Raw genomic sequence first — 18,878 nt, forward strand, 5'->3', positions numbered from 1 at the left:
TGCCATCATGCCTAGCTAACTTTTAAAAACAAAATGTTTGTAGAGACAGGGTCTTACTATGTTGCCCTGGCTGGTCTTGAATTCCTGGCCTCAAGTGATCCTCCCACTTTGGTCACCTACGATACTGGGATTACACATGAACTACCATGCCCAGACTAGATCTTATATTTGCTGTGTATCTGAGTGTTCCAGTGTTGGGTGCGTATACATTGGCAAATGTTTTATTCTTTTGCTGAGTTGATCTTTTTATTATTTTATAATGGCCTTCTTTGTTCTTTTTTTGTGTGCCATTTTTGACATAAAGTCTGTTTTTTCTATTATGTGTTTAGCTACTCTTGCTCACTTTTGGTTTATGTTGGCATGGAATATCTTTTTCATTCTTTCAGTCTACAGGTATTTTTACAGATAAAGATTCTATAGACAGCATATAGTTGGATCATTTTTTTCCCCATTCATCTAGTCTCTATCTTATAGGTTGGGGATATATATTTGCATTCAAGGTTATTATTGATAGATGAGGACTTACTCATGTCATTTTGTTTATCATTTTCTGGTTGCTTGTATGTTCTTTGCTTCTGTCTTTCTCTCTTCCATCATTGTAGCTTGGTGGTTTCCTATAGTAATAAGTTTTTATTCTTTTATCTTTCTCTTGTGTGTATCTGCTCTACCAGTGAATTTTATACTTTTCCATGCTTTCATGATGGTTATTATCATCTTTTCATATCCAAATATAGAACTCCCTAAAGCATTTCTTGTAAGGTTGGTCTAGTGATAACACATTCTCTGTTTTTGCTTATCTGGAAGGGTTTTGTCACCCTCATTCTCAAAAGCAACTTTACTAGGTATAGTATTCTTGGCTGATAATTTTTATTCTGCCAGCACTTTTAATATATCATTCCATTCTTTACTAACCTGCAAGGTTTCTGGCAAGAAATCTGCTGTTAGTCTAATGCGGATTAGGATTTCCTTAGCTATGTCTTGATGTTTTTCTCTTGCTATTTTTAGAATTTTCTCTCTATCTTTGATCTTTGACAATTTGACTATAATGTGCTCTGAGGAAGACCTTTTTGAAATGAATCTACTTAGAGACACTTGAGCTTTCTGGTTCTTGATGTCTATATCTTTCCCAAGACTTGGAGAGTTTTCAGCTGTTATTTAATTAAATAGGTTTTCTATGCCTTTTTACATTTCTTCTCCTGTAACTCTCATACTACAAATATTCAAGACTTGTAGGTTTTCTTCACTCCTTTTCATTCTTTTTTCTTTTCTTCCCTCCTTCACTGGGTAATTGAAATAATCTACCTTCAAGCTCAGAGATTATTTCTTCTGCTTGTTCAACTTTACTGTTGAAGCTCTTTATTGTGCTTTTACAATTTTACTCATTGAATTCTTTAGCTGTAGAATTTGTTTGGTCATTTTATACCTATCTTTTTGTTGGATTTTTTTATTCATATTGTGAATTGTTTTCCTGATTTCCACTCCCTGAGGAAAAGAATGTCTCAGCAACTCAGACTCCAGGGGTTAGGCTAGCACCAGGTAAACAAAGTACTAGAATTGTTTGACCTGTAAGGTGGGTGTCTCAGCTTAGCCACTGCTCAGTTTCTCTGGGACCTGGAGTACTGTGTCAGCTCAGCCCTGGCATGCATAGCTGCTCAGATCAACTGAGGCACTGATTCCCCAGGAGGTAATGTGCCCCTTCAGCTCAGGCTTGGGGGATGTGACTGTTCTGGTCAGCCTAGATGGTTTTCCTAGATGTAGGGCAACATTTCAGCTTAGGTACTGAGGTGCAAGACCACTCTAGATGGCTACGGCACCATATCCTAGGAGGCAGGGCTCTGATTTACCTTAGGCACTGGGGAGACATGGCTTTTCTGGGTAGCCAAGGTACTGTTTTCCCAGAAGGCAGGATACCTCTTCCATTCTGGCACAAAGGGACATGACTGCTCTGGGTGGCCAAGACACTAGTTCCCCCAGGAAGCCTTGCTTCAGCTTCAGCACAGGGGGCCAGTGTGCAGCAGTGACTGTAAAAGGTAGCTGGAGTAGTTCTAAAGCACCCTTTCCCCAGGAGAAAGTGTGCCACTTTGGTTCCAATTCACAGGTGCAGGACTCAGAAGCTACTGGGAAGGTTTATGGGATAACTCCACCAATGCACTGTTTTCTCAGGGGGCAGTACATGTTTTCATCTCGGGGCTCTAGGGGCAGAGAACAGCTGCAGCTGAGAGAGGGAGATGGAGTGATTCTGCAAAAACACCATTTTCCCAGGAGGGAGTGCAATTTCAGGTCCAGGCCGAAGGGGAGGGGAGGAGAAGGTGGAACAGTTCAACTACAGCTTGGCCCCAGAAGGAAGACTGTAGCAGCTGTTGACAAATAGGCTTGGGATGTCAGGCCACTAGATGGAGGTGGTTTGCTGTGATTTACCCTCAGGGATGAAAGGGTGCCACGGCAACTTGCCACCGGAGCAAGACACGCTACAGCAGTAGTTCTGGTTTCAGCATGGCATAGCACAGAAGTTGTGCAGGGCACAGTATCAACTTCTTCTCTGGGAAGAGTATAGCTGTGTGGACTCCAGGAAGCTTCTGCTGAACTTAGTGCCTGTGAGAACTGCAGTGTTGAGGTCTGTAGGCGTCCAAGATGTGAATAGGGGCTGCTGGGATCTTCTTGCTTACCTTTTTGTGACAGAGAGAAGTTTTTACTGGTTCCCAGCTGATCCAGGTTAGGAGATGGGATGGTGGAGGTCTGGTATTTTTTTTTCTTTCTCTATGTGGCTATCTTGAGTTTCTGTGCTCACTGGGTTTCTGTTACTCCTTTGATATACTGAAGCACTTTTTTAAAAAATTGTTTTCATTAAAATGTAGTTTTTTCTTGTTGTTTTGAGTGTGTGTCGGGGGCAGGGAATGCTAGGAGCTTCTAATGGCCGTCATGTTGACATTGCTTTCTAATCCTTGACTTTCTCATCAGTGTATTGGGGATCATAATGGCTCCCTCAAAAACAAACACCATATACACAGTGTCTGGCAATTATCAGGTGCACAAACGTTTGTTCTTTTCTGATCCTTTGTCAGACCCATAGAATCATAGACTAGGACACTAGAAGTTCTCTCATTCTCCATCCCCCCTTAGTGTACACATGATGGACAGTGTTCTAAGGTCTCGCTGGTGTTTACTGACAAGTGCAGAGCCAGTGTCCAGATTCCTGCTCAGTCTATTTTGAGGTTAGCAAACTACAGTCTGGGAGCCAAATCCAGCTTACCACCTATATTTGCATGCTCAGTGAGTTAAGAATGATTGTACATTTTCTATGGTAAAAAACATATCAAAAGAAGAACATATCATGACACATGGTTATTATATGGAATTCAAATTTTCGTTTTCATGAGTAAAGTTTTTGTATTATAATACAGCTGTGCCCATTTGTTTATTGTCATGTACTACAACTATACAGTTAAGTAATTACAACAGAGACCAATAGCCCATACAACATAGAATATTAACTATCTGACCCTTTACAGAAAAAAAATTTCACAGATTCTTGGTCTATTCATCACACACTGCTCTGTAGAGGGGGCCAGGAGGGTTTATCGAGTGACGGATATGCTCAATTCTTAAGAAAATCCTAGTATATTATAACAAAAAGCAATTATAGGATGTTTAGATGCTGTTTTATTATATTTATTATTTTGATGTATATCTGGTTATTTATTTTAATAGGAAATGCTCTATGAAGCATTGTTTCTTAAGAAACCAACCGTGTTGAGAGGTGAGAGATTTAAGAGGTGGTTAGGTTATGAGAACACTGCCCTCATAAATAAATGGATTAATGCCATTATTACCAGAGTGGATGCTTTAAAAAGGATGCCTTTGGACTACATTTGCTCTCTCTAGCACTCTCTCTTCTTAAATAAATATTTGTTACTATTCTGTAAGATTTAGACAGAGGCTGTGTGTACTGCCCTATTCAGAGAGATACAGGAATGCCTCCTGATGGTCATAGCTAATGTTCACTGTTCCATTAGCTCTTCAAATCAGAGAATCCAGAATCTTCAGCCCACTCTGCTCTTAGGTGAACACAAGCTGGAAATATGCAGCAAGCTGACCACCTACTTCATAATACTTATGCTGTGTTTGGTTTTCAGATACTCAGCCCTTGGTATGATGAATTCCTAGATCAAGAGGACCACTGGTTTCTCATTTTTACAGTAGGAGGGACTTTGGGTTGGGAAAGAATCATGAGATTGAGGGAAAAAGAGAGAGTAGATGCTGTTTAAGAAGACTTAAGTGTTAAAGTAAATGAAATTTTTACTTTTCCTGGAGGCAACCAGAGATTAATATGGTCTCTGATGTTCTAAAGATAAACCTCCCAAGGAGAAAGACTGAGTGTATAATCTGACTTTGAAGAAGTCACAATTCATATAGAATTTCTCCCTTATAGAAAATGGGTTTGATTAAAAGAGGGTGGAAATTAGCATATAAAGCAGCAAAGATTCTTAACAATTGAAAACAATCTACATAAGATTGTGTGACAGGGAGGCATGAACAACAGAATCATTACAAAACAATTGCTTCTTGTTAAGTTCCTGCAACAAATACTGTCTTCCTCTTACCTTCTTCTCTGAGACTCAGAACAGGTTCGTCAGTACCAGGTGGCGTAAAAGAGAATCTATAAGTGAAGAAGAGAACATTTTTCTTTATAAGAGGATTCAGAAATCTCTGGAGTTAAGTCAGGCTTTGGCTAACATGGAGGAAATGGACTCCATGCAGTGGCAAAAGATAGCTACTGAGGATTTGAAACAAGGAGGGTCTCTCCAGGTAGAGCTGACGTCTCCAGTGTTTCTAACAGGTAAGAGCAGTCATCGTAATTTTTTGACTATTACCTATAGGCAATTACCCATAGGAAATATTAATTATTAATCAATATTAATTAACATTTACTGATTATTTACTATGTGTCAGTACTGTGCAATGCAATGATTACCTTGTTTGATCTTCAAAATAACCTATAAGTTACCTACTAAATAACTGAAGTACAAAGAAGAAGTGACCTTCCCAAGTTCACACACTGTAAGTCGCAGAGTCAAAATCTAAACTCAGACTGACTGCAAAGGTCCCTACATGAACCGAGGGAGCCAGAGTGCTCAAGTTTGCCAGACTTTTGCCCACAAGAGCTAACACTGCTGAATACTTCATTTCATGCATCTGATAAGCATGTTCCACCTCATCACACCTCCTTTATAACCAAGTTCAGAGGCATTTCTGTGCATGTATTTTTTAACAGCCACTCCTTTCCCTGATATAACACACCAACACATGCAGGCAATGGAGAGACATAGTTAGGAGCACAAAGCTGTGCTGTCTGAGAAGTTTGTGTTATATCCCTGCTCTCCTATTGACTGTGTATACTTGAGCAATGTACTTAAATTCCCTTTAAAACCCAGTTTCCTCATCTGTAAGTAGGAATAATAACAGACTTGTTGTGCAGGTGACCTGAGATAATCTATGAAAGCTATTAGTATAATGTTTGGCAATAATAAGAGTTCAATACTGTAAATGTTAACCATTATCATTCAAATTGAGCACACTTCCTTAATTATGTTAAGGCAGTTGGAATCCACAGTAAATACATTTGACCTTATGATTTCTTAAACATATGCCTGGGTATATGTGTGCACATATGTATGGAAAAAAATTCACAAAGCAATATCTACCCTATTATGAAAGATGATAAACTCTGGCCTCTATTCTATTTTATAAAATCTGACAGTGACTCAACTTATTTTTTTGGCATGTTAATGAGTCATGACCTATACTTTGAAAAATAGATAGAGTAGGAGTAAGCAAAAGCTTTGAAAATTCAGTTTGTGCTATTCATTTGCTCTGTGAGCTCAGGAAAATTACTCCATCTCTCTGGACTTCATTTCTTCATACATAGAGTGGGGATAATGACCTCTACTTTACAGTGTTGTTGAGAGGATTAGAGGTAATATATTTACATGACAAATAGGTACTAAATAAATGATACCTGTTGGACTGTTGGGAAAATGTAAAATCCAAATATTTTTTAAAACTTTAATGTGCACTCTATATACAAAGCAAGATGCCCTGAAAGCTTGCCCCTCAGAACTATGCTTGGGCATGAGTTATGTAAATCTAGCATGAACAGGCCCTCTTGTTTACCTTAGAAGTTCCACCCTTTCTTTAAAACCTGAGGATCTTAGAATCTCTCCCAGGAATCAAAACAAAAGTAGAAGAAAAGATATTTGGTAAATTTCATCACACATGCAAGGCAATGGGCATGACTTTGGTGGCTATAGAGTGCCAGGGTAGGCAGGAAGAGTGTGGACCATCCTCCATGGAGAGTCCTTGTCTTTCTCCACAATACACATCCTTACTCTTTCTATCACTGTTGTTTTTGGAGCATAAGCCTTGCCTGATATAAGAAGCCCTGATATAAGGACTTCTTTGCATTTTGCCAAGCCCTCAGGTAGGCTGATGTCTCCGCTCAAGCTGTATCAGAAACTCTCAGAGCTAGAATGTTCTTGTCTTTCATGTAGGGAAAACTGGGCTCCAGAAAGGTGAAAAGACTTGCCCAAAGTTTCTCAGCAAGGGAGAAATTGATACAAGACTGGAAACCTGGATTTATTATAGATACCTTCCACTACTCTTGCCACATATGGCCAGGTTCCCCTGACTGATATATGACGACGACGACGATGATGATGATGACGATGACGATGACGACAGCTGACATAAGGACAACTGACATCCAGGGGTCCACCCTCCAGCATTCCTTCTAGGTGCAGCAGTGTAGCTTCAGAACGAACTGGACTGCTTGGAGCGTTCCAGGAGAACTCTGTGCAATTAGATGGACTGTATGACCCCAAACTCAGAACACAAATGAATATTTCACCTTGTAGAAGGAAAGGTGTTGCTACTGCCCAGAGCATCATTAAAACTTCTCTTACTATCTCAGCCTAATTGTCCCACCATATTTTGGCCACAAAAAGGTATTTCCTCTCAATTAATCACACATAATTAAAAATGACATATGGCTGTTTCTAGAAAAAACAATCCACTCCAAAGGACAATCATTTGCAACTATCAGTGGCATTCAGATATAGGAGCTGTTAATTCTGAAAGCAATTCCCAAAGTCAGAGCTAAGAAAGAGAAAATATAGCATAGCATGTTATTTGCCATGAAATTATTATTTTTAGGTACATAAAATTCTTTGAAGGAATAGCAGAATGCTTGAAATGCTTTTGCTACTCCTCCCCTCAACACATGGTTGCTCTGAATGGGGTCAACGTTCATATGTATGAATTAACAATTAGTAAGTCTTTCAAGTCACATCTCTCAGGTAGAAAATCTCTATGAGTCCATTTTCCCTTAGAAAGGCAGAATTCTCCCATACTGGAGGAGAGAGGAAGTTATATGTCCTTGCTCATAATTTGACTTAAGTAACTTGTATTCTTTATGTAAATATTCAATTGAAACACTATTGGCTTATTTAAAGAACATTTTAAAGGCAATACCTTCAACAAAAATATATAAACCTTTGAATCTAGAGTGGACAACTAGACTCTTTTTCTCTTTTCCTTACTTCGCAGACATAAACAAAATGTCCTTCGAGGAACTCTGCTATAAGAATCCAAAGATGGCCGTAGAGAAGATCAGTGATGACTACAAAATATATTGTAAGAAAGCACCTCAGACAGGCAAGTGTTTAAATTCGGTGATAGATTTGATGCACTTAGGTTTTTTTCAAATTTAAAAGAAATTCTCTTAACTCAAGGCGCATAAGCCAAAAGAGGAATCATGCTTTGATGGAAATGAAATATAAATGAAGATGATGATGATGAAGACTGTTCATTTCTACTTTTTAAAAAATTTAGTTATCACTCTGGGTTTTTAAATAATGTGGATTCATCTTTTGTCAAGTTTGGTAGGGAATGTTATTAGGAACAGTACCTATAAGGGAGGAAGTAAGGTGTCACAACAGGTCTCAGAAGATATCACAGGAAACTCTAGAACTAGGTGGCCCTTCAGAGTTGACCCTCAGTGAGGCAAGGAATTTGGATTTTTTTACTCCACATTGACCCACATGGGATATAAATGCCCCTGGGGAGGATATAGCCTTGGTTCAAACAGTTTCCTTTGGCTGAAGCAGCTGCCAGAGGGAGCTCAAATACTTTAGTGTATACTTTCCACAAACAAGGACATTCTCCCACAAAGCTACCATACAGTGATCAGAATCAGGAAATTAACACTGATGTATTACTACCATTTAATCTTTAGACAAAATTCAAGTTTTACCAAATGTCACCATCCTATCCCTCAATTGGAAGAGTTCCTCAGATTTTCTTTGACTTTTATATCCTTAGCTCTTATGAAGATTGCAAGCCTATTTTTACAGACATCCCTCAATTTGTGTTTATCTGATGTTTTCTAATCATTAGATTCAGGTTATACATTTAGCTTATAAAGAAATATCCTTGCAGTTCTTTTTCTTTTTCTTTTTTTGTGTGCAAAAGAAGCAAGTAGCTTTATTAAGCAAAGAATAGTACACTCTCAAGAGGGAAGAGCAGGCAGAAACAATCTACCTGTAGTTCTTTTCTTTGCAATAAGTGGTACACAATGTTACTTTGTTCCATTACTGATGATATTCCCTTTGATCGCTTGGGTAATGGGGTACACCATGCATTTAATATTTTCCCCTTTATAATTAATAGGTACCATGGGGAAGAGTATACTTTAAAATTTTGTAAACATCTCATTCTTCATCATATTTTCAACGTACTCATTTGTGTCTTTACAATGAGTATGAACTCATTGTTTTCCTTGTTTTATTCAATGGGCTATAATTCATTACTACCATTATTTATTTTGATGCTCAAACTGTCCCCAGTTTGGTCAGTGGAACCCCCTTCAAGCTGGCTTCTGTCTCCTTTTAACATGTATCTTGGGCATGTTCTTGCTTTCTTATATGAGATGTGTCTCCCAGGCTCATCTTGTACTTCTCTTGCTTTAGCCCTTGAATCAGCTATTTCACAAAAGATCCTGGTTCCTTTTCTTAGAGAATTGTACTCAGAATCCAAGATCCAGGAATGAGGTTAGATACTAGGGTATCACTGCAATCAAGTCTTTTCAATGGACAGAGATAGAGAACATGAATGTTTGTGTCTGTGTACACACAGAGACACATTTATATCTATATTGCATATTGAAATGCTGCCCAGACTAGCTGACTATCCCCTTGTCTCTGCCTGTCCTCAGGGACATTTCTCTCTTCAGGTACTCTCAGTGTTTTCCATGTGTTAAGGTAGGGTTCCACCCAGGAACCAGAGATGGTGGGGAAGCTGGTTGTCCATCTTAATTTCACTTTATCCAAAGTAGAAACTGTGAGTTGAGGGGAAATTTTTCACATAGTTGGTGCTGAACAGAATAGGAGGAGGCCTGTCACAGTTGTGGAAGTCTAATTCTCTTGCCACCTGCACAGCTTTTTTCACTTCTCTGTGACCCTGGGAACTGCCTCAATTTCATATTTGAGTTTTGGGATATTTCTGGCAATAATATCAGTGCTGTATATCTGTCTTTGATTTTCTATGGTGAGGGAGTTAATCCCAGGTTGCTTCTGTTCTGCCATTTTGGAACCCTTATTATTTTCTATTTTCTACTGTCAATCCCACCTCTCCTCCCTCCCCCCATCCGCAGTTTCCTGCTACTGTCAATTCTTTTTTTATAGTATTACTGTAGTTGTTCAAGGTCCACTTATGAGTGAGAACTTGTGATACTCAGCTTTTTGTTTCTGTGAGAGATCACCTTGCTATTCTATATTTCTTTTTCTCTCCTTTTAGTTTTCTTTTAGATTAAAGTGTTGGGGAGTTAAGGTCAATAACTCTATATTTTTCCTCTGTTTATGTGTTAGTTCTATATGTTTTCTTCTTCTTTTAGTGGTTACTATATAGATTTCCAAGTGTGCCCTTGACATATTAAAGCTTAATGTAAATTAGTACTTCTCATACTAATTAGTACTGCATAGGTATTATTGTTTTATAAGTCAATATTCATTTAGGTTTACTCACATAATTAAATTTTTTCTTTTTTCCATTGATTCTTATTCTCTCAAAATGCCAACCAGAATTATTTTCTCTAGGCCTAAAGAAATCCCTTTAATAGTTCCTTTAGTGTACATCTGAAAAATGTCTGTATTTTGCTTTTACTTTTGAAGAACATAGTTACTGAATGTGTAGAATTTTTGTTGGAGTTGCTTTCTTTCAGCACTTTGAAGATGTTACCCCCTGTCTCTTGGCTTTCTTAGTTCACTATGAGGAGTCAAATGCCAGTTTGCATTGACACTGTATAGTAGAAGGAAGTATTTCTCTTTTTTTTCTCTATAATTTCTCTTTATCTTTGTTTTTATCTAATTTTACTATACCTAAGTTTTCATGCTGCTTATAGTTTTAGAACTTTTTTGACTTGATGTCCTTTGTCAGTTTTAGAACGCTTTTAGTTATCTCTTCAAGTATTTTTCCTGCTCCGTTCTATCTCTTTTCTTATTCTGATCATTTTATTACATATATTTGTGACATTTTAACTATATGCTATATACTTTTTTTTTGCATTTTTCATCTTTTTGTTTCTCCTCCATGTGTTTCAGTCTGGATATGTCTTTTTCATTTAATTCCTAGTTCAATAATATTTTCTTTTAGCCGTGTATATAATTTTTCATTGAACTCATCTATTAATTCTTAATTTTCTTTTTTTTTCTCTTTTAATTTTTATTTTAAAATTGTGGGGTACAATTCAGGGTGAGGTATACAAATATTCATTGTGCAGTTACCCTCGTTGATGAGGTTTGCCCCCCTACCCCAGGCAGATATCGATTACTGTCAATCCCACCTCCCCCTCCCACAGTTTCCCGCTACTGCCAATCCTTTTCTTATAGTATTACAGTAGTTGTTCAAGGTCCACTTATGAGTGAGAACTTGTGATATTCAGCTTTTTGTTTCTGTGAGAGATCACTCAGTATTATAAACTCTAATTCCATCCAGGTTGCTGCGAAGTTCATGATTTTGTTCTTTATGGCTGCGTGATATTCCATTGTGTATAGGTCCCACACTTTTTTTATCCAGTTCTCTTCTGATGGGCAGCACAGTTGGTTCCAGGTTCTTGCTATTGTGAACAATGCTGCAATAAACATACGTGTGCAGGTATCTTTTTTATAGAGTGACTTGAGTTCGTCCAGGTATATTCCCAGTAGGGGGATTGTGGGGTCATATGGAAGGTCGATTTGTAGAACAGTTCTTAATTTTCAACTTTCAGTTATTAGGCTTTTTATATCTAGAATTTCCATTTTTTTCTTTTTATAATATTCAGTCTATTTTGATATTTCCCCTTTTGTCTTGTAATTACTTGAATTATAATAATAATAGTCATTATAAAGTTTATATTTGATTTCCTGTGCCTTTTTTTTTTTTGAGGAGTCTCACTCTGTCACTCAAGCGTCTCACTCTCAGCCACCATAGCTCCGACCTGCTGGGCTCAGGTGATCCTTCTGCCTCAGTCTTCCAAGTAACTGGAACTACAGGCACGCGCCACCACACCCAGCTAATTTTTTTATTTATTGTAGAGATGAGGTCTCACTAAGTGACCCAGGCTGGTCTCGAACCTGTGGGCTCAGGCAATCCCCTCACCTCGGCCTTCCAAAGTGCTAGGACTATAGGCGTGAGCCACCACACCCAGCCATCCTGTGCTTATTTTAAATGTCAGATTTTTTTTTCCTCTTGGTTTTTGGTCAAGTCTTTTTTAAACACCTTGCTATTTTTGCTTGATTTGTGAACATTGTTGGTGAAAATTTGTAGAGATAAATTGAGGCTCTGGGTAAAGTTACTTTCCTCTAGAGAGGATTTTATTTTACTTCTGACATACACTAAACTAGTTGCAATCCAGACAACCTTAATCAATTCAAGGACTGAGTTGGTTTAAAGCTACTTTTCATTCCCGTTGATGATGAGCAATTTCTGGTTTTCCTTATTCTTTGAAGTTCCAATTGAAAGACTGAAATGTTTATCTGGGCCTCTTCTCCTTTGCTGTGTTGCAATTTTTGCCCCTTCTGCCCTGAGAATCTGCCAAAAGCCCTGCTAAATTTCTCAGTAACAATTCACATAATTGTCAATGTCTTGAGACTAAAAGCAGTGACCAAAGTTTTACCCGTTTCCTAAAGGCTTTGTCTTGTGTCCCGTTGTCACTTTAATGTTGTAAATGCCTCTATAAAATGTTATTATTATAAATTTGCCTTTCTGATTTTTAGCATCCTCTTTGTTTCTAATTTCTATGTTTTTATTTTGTTTTGTCTGAATGTTTTACAGGTTTACTTATCACTTTGAAAGTGTGTTATTTTTTTATCCAGTATTTCTAGGTGTTTTGTATTGGGAGAGTTTTTGCTTTGGTTTGGTTTTTATTTTTTATTTCATATATAGTGTTCTATATTTTATGTTTTTTTAAACTTATTTAATTGCATTTATTTAGATACACATATACTTATGTTGTTTTCATTCCTTTTTGAATGCGTTCTGTCACTGAAAGTATGACTAAGCTACACAAAATTTCCTATGGGAGTATGTACTATTTAATAAACATTTTAGTTCCATATTTTGGTCCTCAAGCTCTGAGATTCTTTCTTCTGCTTGGTTAATTCTGCTTTCCATGCTTATCAGTTTATTTATTCATTCACTGTATTCTTTATTGCTGTTATCTCAACTCCTTCTTTATTTCCTCTTGTCTCTCTTCATTTCTATTTCTTCTGTCTATTAATATCTTGATAACTGGATTTGTGGTTAGAGATCAGTCATTCTGGGGGCTCTTCATTGTTTGCATTCCAAAGTCTGTATTCTCAGTGGCTGACCTCCCAGGGGTCTGTGTGAGACTCATAGTCTTCCTTTGGTTTTCTTCATTTGTGTAGATTTCTGCCCCCCCCATCTTTTTTTTTTTTTAACCTCTTGTTTAATTCTGTTGTTTAGGGATGGGGAGGTAGCTTTTACTTCTGTTTGCTCAATCTTCTATTCATCCATATGTAGATCCTCTGGTTTTGTTCAATTCTGAAGCTGGACTGGGGATAGGGGGCTGTGCTTTTTGCAGTTTTGAGATTTAATTAAGGTAGGAGCTGTGATTCAGAAGCTATCTGCAGATCCCAGTGTCCACTGATAAGTGTTTTGGCCCCCTGGAACCTACTTCCCACTGCCTTACAATCTGTTCATGCAGTGGGGGTGTCTGTTTGCCACCTGAAAGTAAAATGAGATAAGAAAAGGGGAAAAGGGAAAAGACCAGAAAAAGGAATGAGGGAGATGAAAGGAAGGTGAAGAGAGAGAAGAGGGAAAACAGATAACTAATGAATAAATAGAGAAACAAACAAAGACAGAAGAAACAAAAAAGACAAAAACATACAGACAATCATGCAAACAAATATCCCCCCCGACCCCGTTGGTGTACTCTCCCTCAAAAATATCCACACGCAAACAGAAAATCCAAAAAAAAAACCCAAAAAACAAAACACTAAAATAACAGAAACAAAGAGAGTACAGAAACGTAAAGAAAAACAAAAAGAAAGAGAGAAGAAAAAAACCAAACTAAAACAAAAACGAAGAAGAGGAAGAAGAGGAGGAAGAGGAGGAGGAAGAAGAGGAGGAAGAAGAGGAAGAAGAAGAAGAAGGAGGAGGAGGAGGAGGAGGAGAAGGAGGAGAAGGAGGAGAAGAAGGAGAAGAAGGAGAAGAAGAAGAACTCTGTGGCCATTTCTGTAACTCCAGGCTCCTTTTTGCTCTGGTCTCCAGTCCCTCCCCTCTGTTCTCAGGGCAGGCTCCGCTCTCAGGGCAGGCTGATAGGGTTGCTTCCAGCATGGGTCAGATGCCCCATGGACTACTGTAGGAGGAGGATGGATCAGATCCAACTCACCCTACTTGCTGCTGCTGCTGTCAAGTCTCCCACTCAGATCTGACAAGTCTGAGCTTGTTCCAGTGTGGAGGAGAGGTGTCTGTCTCTGAGTCCGATGAGGGAATAGCCTCTGGGTCCCAAGATGGAGGCTGGGTGGAGCTGGATGGGGCAATGCAAGTCTCTGCCTGGTCCCAGGACTGAGAAGATGGCGCCCCTTGGTGTCCTGTCACAGGTCTCTTGACAGTGTTGTAGCTTTATTCCAGATTTCCACGACTTACCCTCTCCTCAGTTCCTCCTGCTTGTGCCCTGTTTACTGCTGCCGGTGATGGCGTGGGCCAGGTGCCAGGTGGTGAGGGGCAACTGTTCTCTGCTGCCTCCTCTTAAGAGCCCCAAGAGCAGCAGATGATCCTGCACATCCAGGTCTCCAATCTCAGGGTGGTGGTGGGTTGCAGTCACCTCCGGAGGAAAGCCCTGGGTGCATGAACCCATCTCCCCTCAGATGGACTTTCGTTCACCCACCGGCACACACCCACTTATGCAGAGAGTCTTTATGGACACTGACTTTTGCAGAGACTTTCACAGTCTGACCTGTTCCATTGCTATCTTGCCCAGAAGCCTTAATAAACATTTTAAAACATGGACCACATTGTAACTAGGTCATGTTCTAATTCCGAGAGTGAGATAACTAATACACATTCCTGTCCTTGATGTGTTCATTGCCTATGTTTTCTTCTACAAAATTAACCTGAAAGGGCTCTTATAATAGAGATGCATGAAATCTATTATTCTTCAATAATGATGTTTAAAAATATTTTTTTGAATAATGGTTTCTAAATGGCAGTAGGGAATCAGACAAAATGTGTGCTAGAATACCATTTGAAAAGTTTTCCTAAAAGCAGTGTCTGCCTATCCCCTTGTCTCTACTGGTCTTTAGAGCCATTTCTCTCTTCAGGCACTCTCACCAATGACAAGGAAGGCAGAATGTCATGTAGAGTATGGTCTAATAAACATGGCTGGGTGGAATAGGGATGATATTGGGTGTTAATGAATGTAATGAGGAGAGGTGTAACAGACTTGGTTTCAGCAGTCTCTCTGAGAAAGGTGGGCTCCAGGTCTAATGGTCAACATGTCAAGGGTATCAGTCATCTCTAAGTCTGTTCTCAGCAATAATAACCTGAGATGGTGGCAATTGGGACAGTGGTTTTTCCATGTGAACTTAATGTCCAATAAATGTCTGTTACTTTGTCCCTTTATACTCCTTATAACATGGTAATCTCTGTGATTTTTTTAAAGATTTTACAGTGGAAATCATCAAAGAACCAAGGGCAGCTGTACCCACACCCAGGAAATTGTCCTTCTTCAAAAGAACTGGTATAAGAAAGCCCTCAGTGAGACCCAGGTAAGGTATAGAATCTGACTGCAACAACATCTCTAGCCATATGTTTTTTTAAAAAAGTCAATATATCGAATGCTGAACTTATCTTTCTATGTGTAGGCTTTTAGACCTTTTTCTATATATAATACATATTTCACAGGCATAGCTTGTATTTTAATCATTATTTTCTAAAATTGGCACCATGTAATATATATAATAATTTTTTATACTTAAGCTATTATGGACGTCTATTCCTGTCAATATGTATAGATCTACCTCCTTCTATATTATGGATGTAGCATAATTTATTTAACCATACTCTTTTTATAAATTATTTATACTGTCTTTAATTTTTTATTACTATAAGTGGTACCACAGTAAACATCTTTGTACATGTCTCCTCGCCTATTTGTATTTTCTGGATTATGTACTAATCCAGAAACATTATAGTTAATGTTTTTAAATGTTTGTTAAATAGAAAAGACCCTCACAGGAAATTTTTGCATAGTTTGGTAACACCTTCAGTGACAGACAGCACACAAAAAGGATTAGTAATCACTTCCTAACCGATTCCTTACTTCATGCTTTTTCCCTCTTATAGTCAACCCAAGAGTCAGACTCTGGTAAGGTCCCACAGCAAAGTAAAGTCTCTGTGCCTTTTTTTTTTTTTTAAAGAGGGCCCATCCGTCTTTATTTCCATGTACCTTAGCATAAGTGCCACCTATACATCAAAAGTTCTCCAATTGTTATGTTGACTATAACCTCCTCCTCCTTTGAAACCTTAAATCTCTAAAGAACACTACCAAAAACTTACCATGTACTACTTTTTTAATGCTCTTTATTCTTTAGGTATGTTTCTCATCTTCTTGACCTGATTATAATGTTTCGTAGGCCTTGCCACTCATATACTCATTTATTCATTTTTATTCGGTTATTATCTATCAAGGGCTAGCTATATGAAAGGTCTCTTTCTAGAGGATGAATATGTGGAAGTACATACAAATTTGGTAGTCAGCATCTCTGGTAGAATATTTTGCACAGAAACCCCCACACGAGGATGTTTTCAGTTACAGATAACACACATTGAGGGTGATGAGTCTTCTGTCTCTTCTAAATACTCTAGATAGATTCCCCCCTTCAAGTAAATTAAATTATTCCCTGAGTTCCAATTATTTATTTATTTTTGCTGTTTCTATTTGTACTAGTCATTGCTCTCTACTATGTCTATCAAAATACCTATTTTCCAAGTTAGTTGAGCATAAATATCACTGAGGTCTTTTCTAAATCACATATAAGATTATGAAGTTCTAGAGGACTCATGCAGGGTCATATAGTCTAGCTTCATGACTTCAGTTAAGACCACAACAGAATTGGCCCAAAGATACTATAGTTTCAATTCTCTTAAACCTTGTTCCTACCTTGTATTTAATGTAATTAACAGTTATTGATCACACACATACTATGTCCCAGATACTCTGTGAGTGCTGATGATACAAAAATAAGACACAGTCCTTGCCCTTAATCTAATATGTAACTAAATAAAACACAAAGCTGACCTTAAAACATTATAATAAAATATTGGCTAGTCACTATGGGAATATAATGGAAGGAGAAAGAAATTTTGAGTGAAGATCAGGAAAAGTTAGAATACCAGAAGAGGCCCTGAACTGCATGTAGGAATTCACTTGCAAAGAAATTGGATTATTTCTTCATAACCACAAGCTGAAGAAATGACACAAAGACATAAACTTAGGAATATAAAGGCAGCATTCGAAGACTTGAAAATAGTCCAGTGGTGTTGAAGCAGAATGCATTAGGTGAAAAAATGTAAAACAAAGTTTAAAACCCAGATTGAGATCAAATGAGATCAAATGATTGAAAAAAATCTTGAAAAGATTATCAAAGAATTTGCATTAAGTGGCAATGAGGTTTCTTTGGATTTTATTGAAGCAGTGGGTGGCAGAAATACCTGTTATATGGATATTAAAATTATTACCCTGTCAGAAATAGCAATATGGGCATAAAGAATCAGAGACCCAGAGACTGAAATAATAATCAGAGGGTTGTTGTAGTTGTTCAGGCAAATGATATTAAACATCTAAGGTAAACAGAGGAAGTGAAAATGAAAGGAAAGATACAGATGTAAAAAAACACTGAAAAGGAAGAATCAGACTTCTGGAATAGTAGGGTAAGAACCTTGCAAGTGGTCTCTTTATAAAAGCAATAATAAAACTGAGAAAACCTGTCAAAAAGAATGTCAGAACTCTATAAATTAACTGAAGTCATATTATAACAAATTGAAAAGTGTTTATTCAACTCAACTGCCAAACCTCAGTAAGAACAATGGTGTCTGTGGTATGTAAACTTGGAATTGCTCACACCACCCACAAGCACGACAGCCATGAGCACTGGCGTTCGTGTTGCCAGCAGGGGAAGCAGACATGTTTTAAGCTCTACAGAAAAGTCCATAACCAGGAGTTATCAAAGACAATATCAATCCTTCTGGCAAACAATCAGGAAGGCCACCATCACAGCCACTTAAGGCAGTGATACTAGTTGGGCAAGCACTAAACAGCCAAAAGTATAAAAGGGAGAGCTCAAGAATAAGACATTCCCAGGGGAATTTGATAAGGCTGTGCAAATGCTCAACAGAGACCATAGAGGGACCCAGTGATCTACTTATAGTTGGCTGACCGTGAGGCCCTGAAAGCTAGGATAAGAAAGAAAAATAATTTTAAAAAAGAAAAATCTGGCAGGGCATGATGGCTCATGCCTGTAATTCCAGCACTTTGGGAGGCCAAGGAGAGAGGATCACTTGAGCACAGGAGTTTAAGACCAGCCTGGGCAGCATAGAGAGACCTCATCTCTATAATTTAAATATATAAATATATATAATTTTAAAAAGAAAATAAAAACTAAGCAGACGCTTTGGTGACCACACGCTACAGGGAGACATACTATACAGAATTAGCCCATGTAAGTCACTTAATGAAAAACAAAATAGAACAAACAAAATCATTAACAGCAACAGTCTTTGGTGGATAAGGGGTTGGGTGTAGGTTCAGACTCCAGAGTTGCTGCTGTATATTATCCAAAATGTCAGCTTTAAATAAAAAACAACACAGACACACACACACACACACACACACAAACAATGGTCTATACACAGGAAGAAAAAGGGCAATCAATAGACACTTTCCCTGAGATAAGTTAGGTGTTGGTCTCACTAAAGAGTCCCAAGCAACATGTTCAACAAACAAAAGAAAATCATGGTTAAAAAGTTAAAGGAAGCCGGGCTTGGTGGCTCAGCCTGTAATCCCAGAGCTTTGGGAGACTGAGATGAGTGGATTGCCTGAGCCCGCAGGTTCGAGACCCGCCTGGGCAACTTGGTGAGACCTCATCTCTACAATAAATCAAAAAAAAAATTAGTCGGGCATGGTAGCGCATGCCTGTAGTTCCAGCTACTTAGAAGACTGAGGCGGAAGGATCGCCAGAGCCCAGCAGGTTGAGGCTGCGGTGGCTGGGAGCAGCCACTGCACTCCAGTCTGGGTAACAGAGTGAGACTCCAAATCAAAAAAAAAA

At 38.3% G+C, this 18,878-nt stretch overlaps 1 protein-coding gene across 1 annotated transcript in view; it reads left to right on the forward strand.

Annotated features, from left to right (window-relative positions):
* Positions 1-18,878, forward strand: part of RGSL1 (regulator of G protein signaling like 1) — a 100,651-nt gene that overhangs the window by 31,955 nt on the left and 49,818 nt on the right. Inside the window, exons 7-10 of the mRNA XM_008074404.2 lie at positions 4,134-4,196; positions 4,615-4,837; positions 7,603-7,710; positions 15,215-15,320. Coding sequence (XP_008072595.1) covers positions 4,134-4,196; positions 4,615-4,837; positions 7,603-7,710; positions 15,215-15,320 — 500 coding nt within the window. The remainder of the gene's footprint in view (positions 1-4,133; positions 4,197-4,614; positions 4,838-7,602; positions 7,711-15,214; positions 15,321-18,878) is intronic.

This window comes from Carlito syrichta, unplaced genomic scaffold (assembly GCF_000164805.1).
Source record: "Carlito syrichta isolate Samal-C Ts95f unplaced genomic scaffold, Tarsius_syrichta-2.0.1 Scaffold316427, whole genome shotgun sequence".
Classification (NCBI taxonomy): Eukaryota; Metazoa; Chordata; class Mammalia; order Primates; family Tarsiidae; genus Carlito; species Carlito syrichta.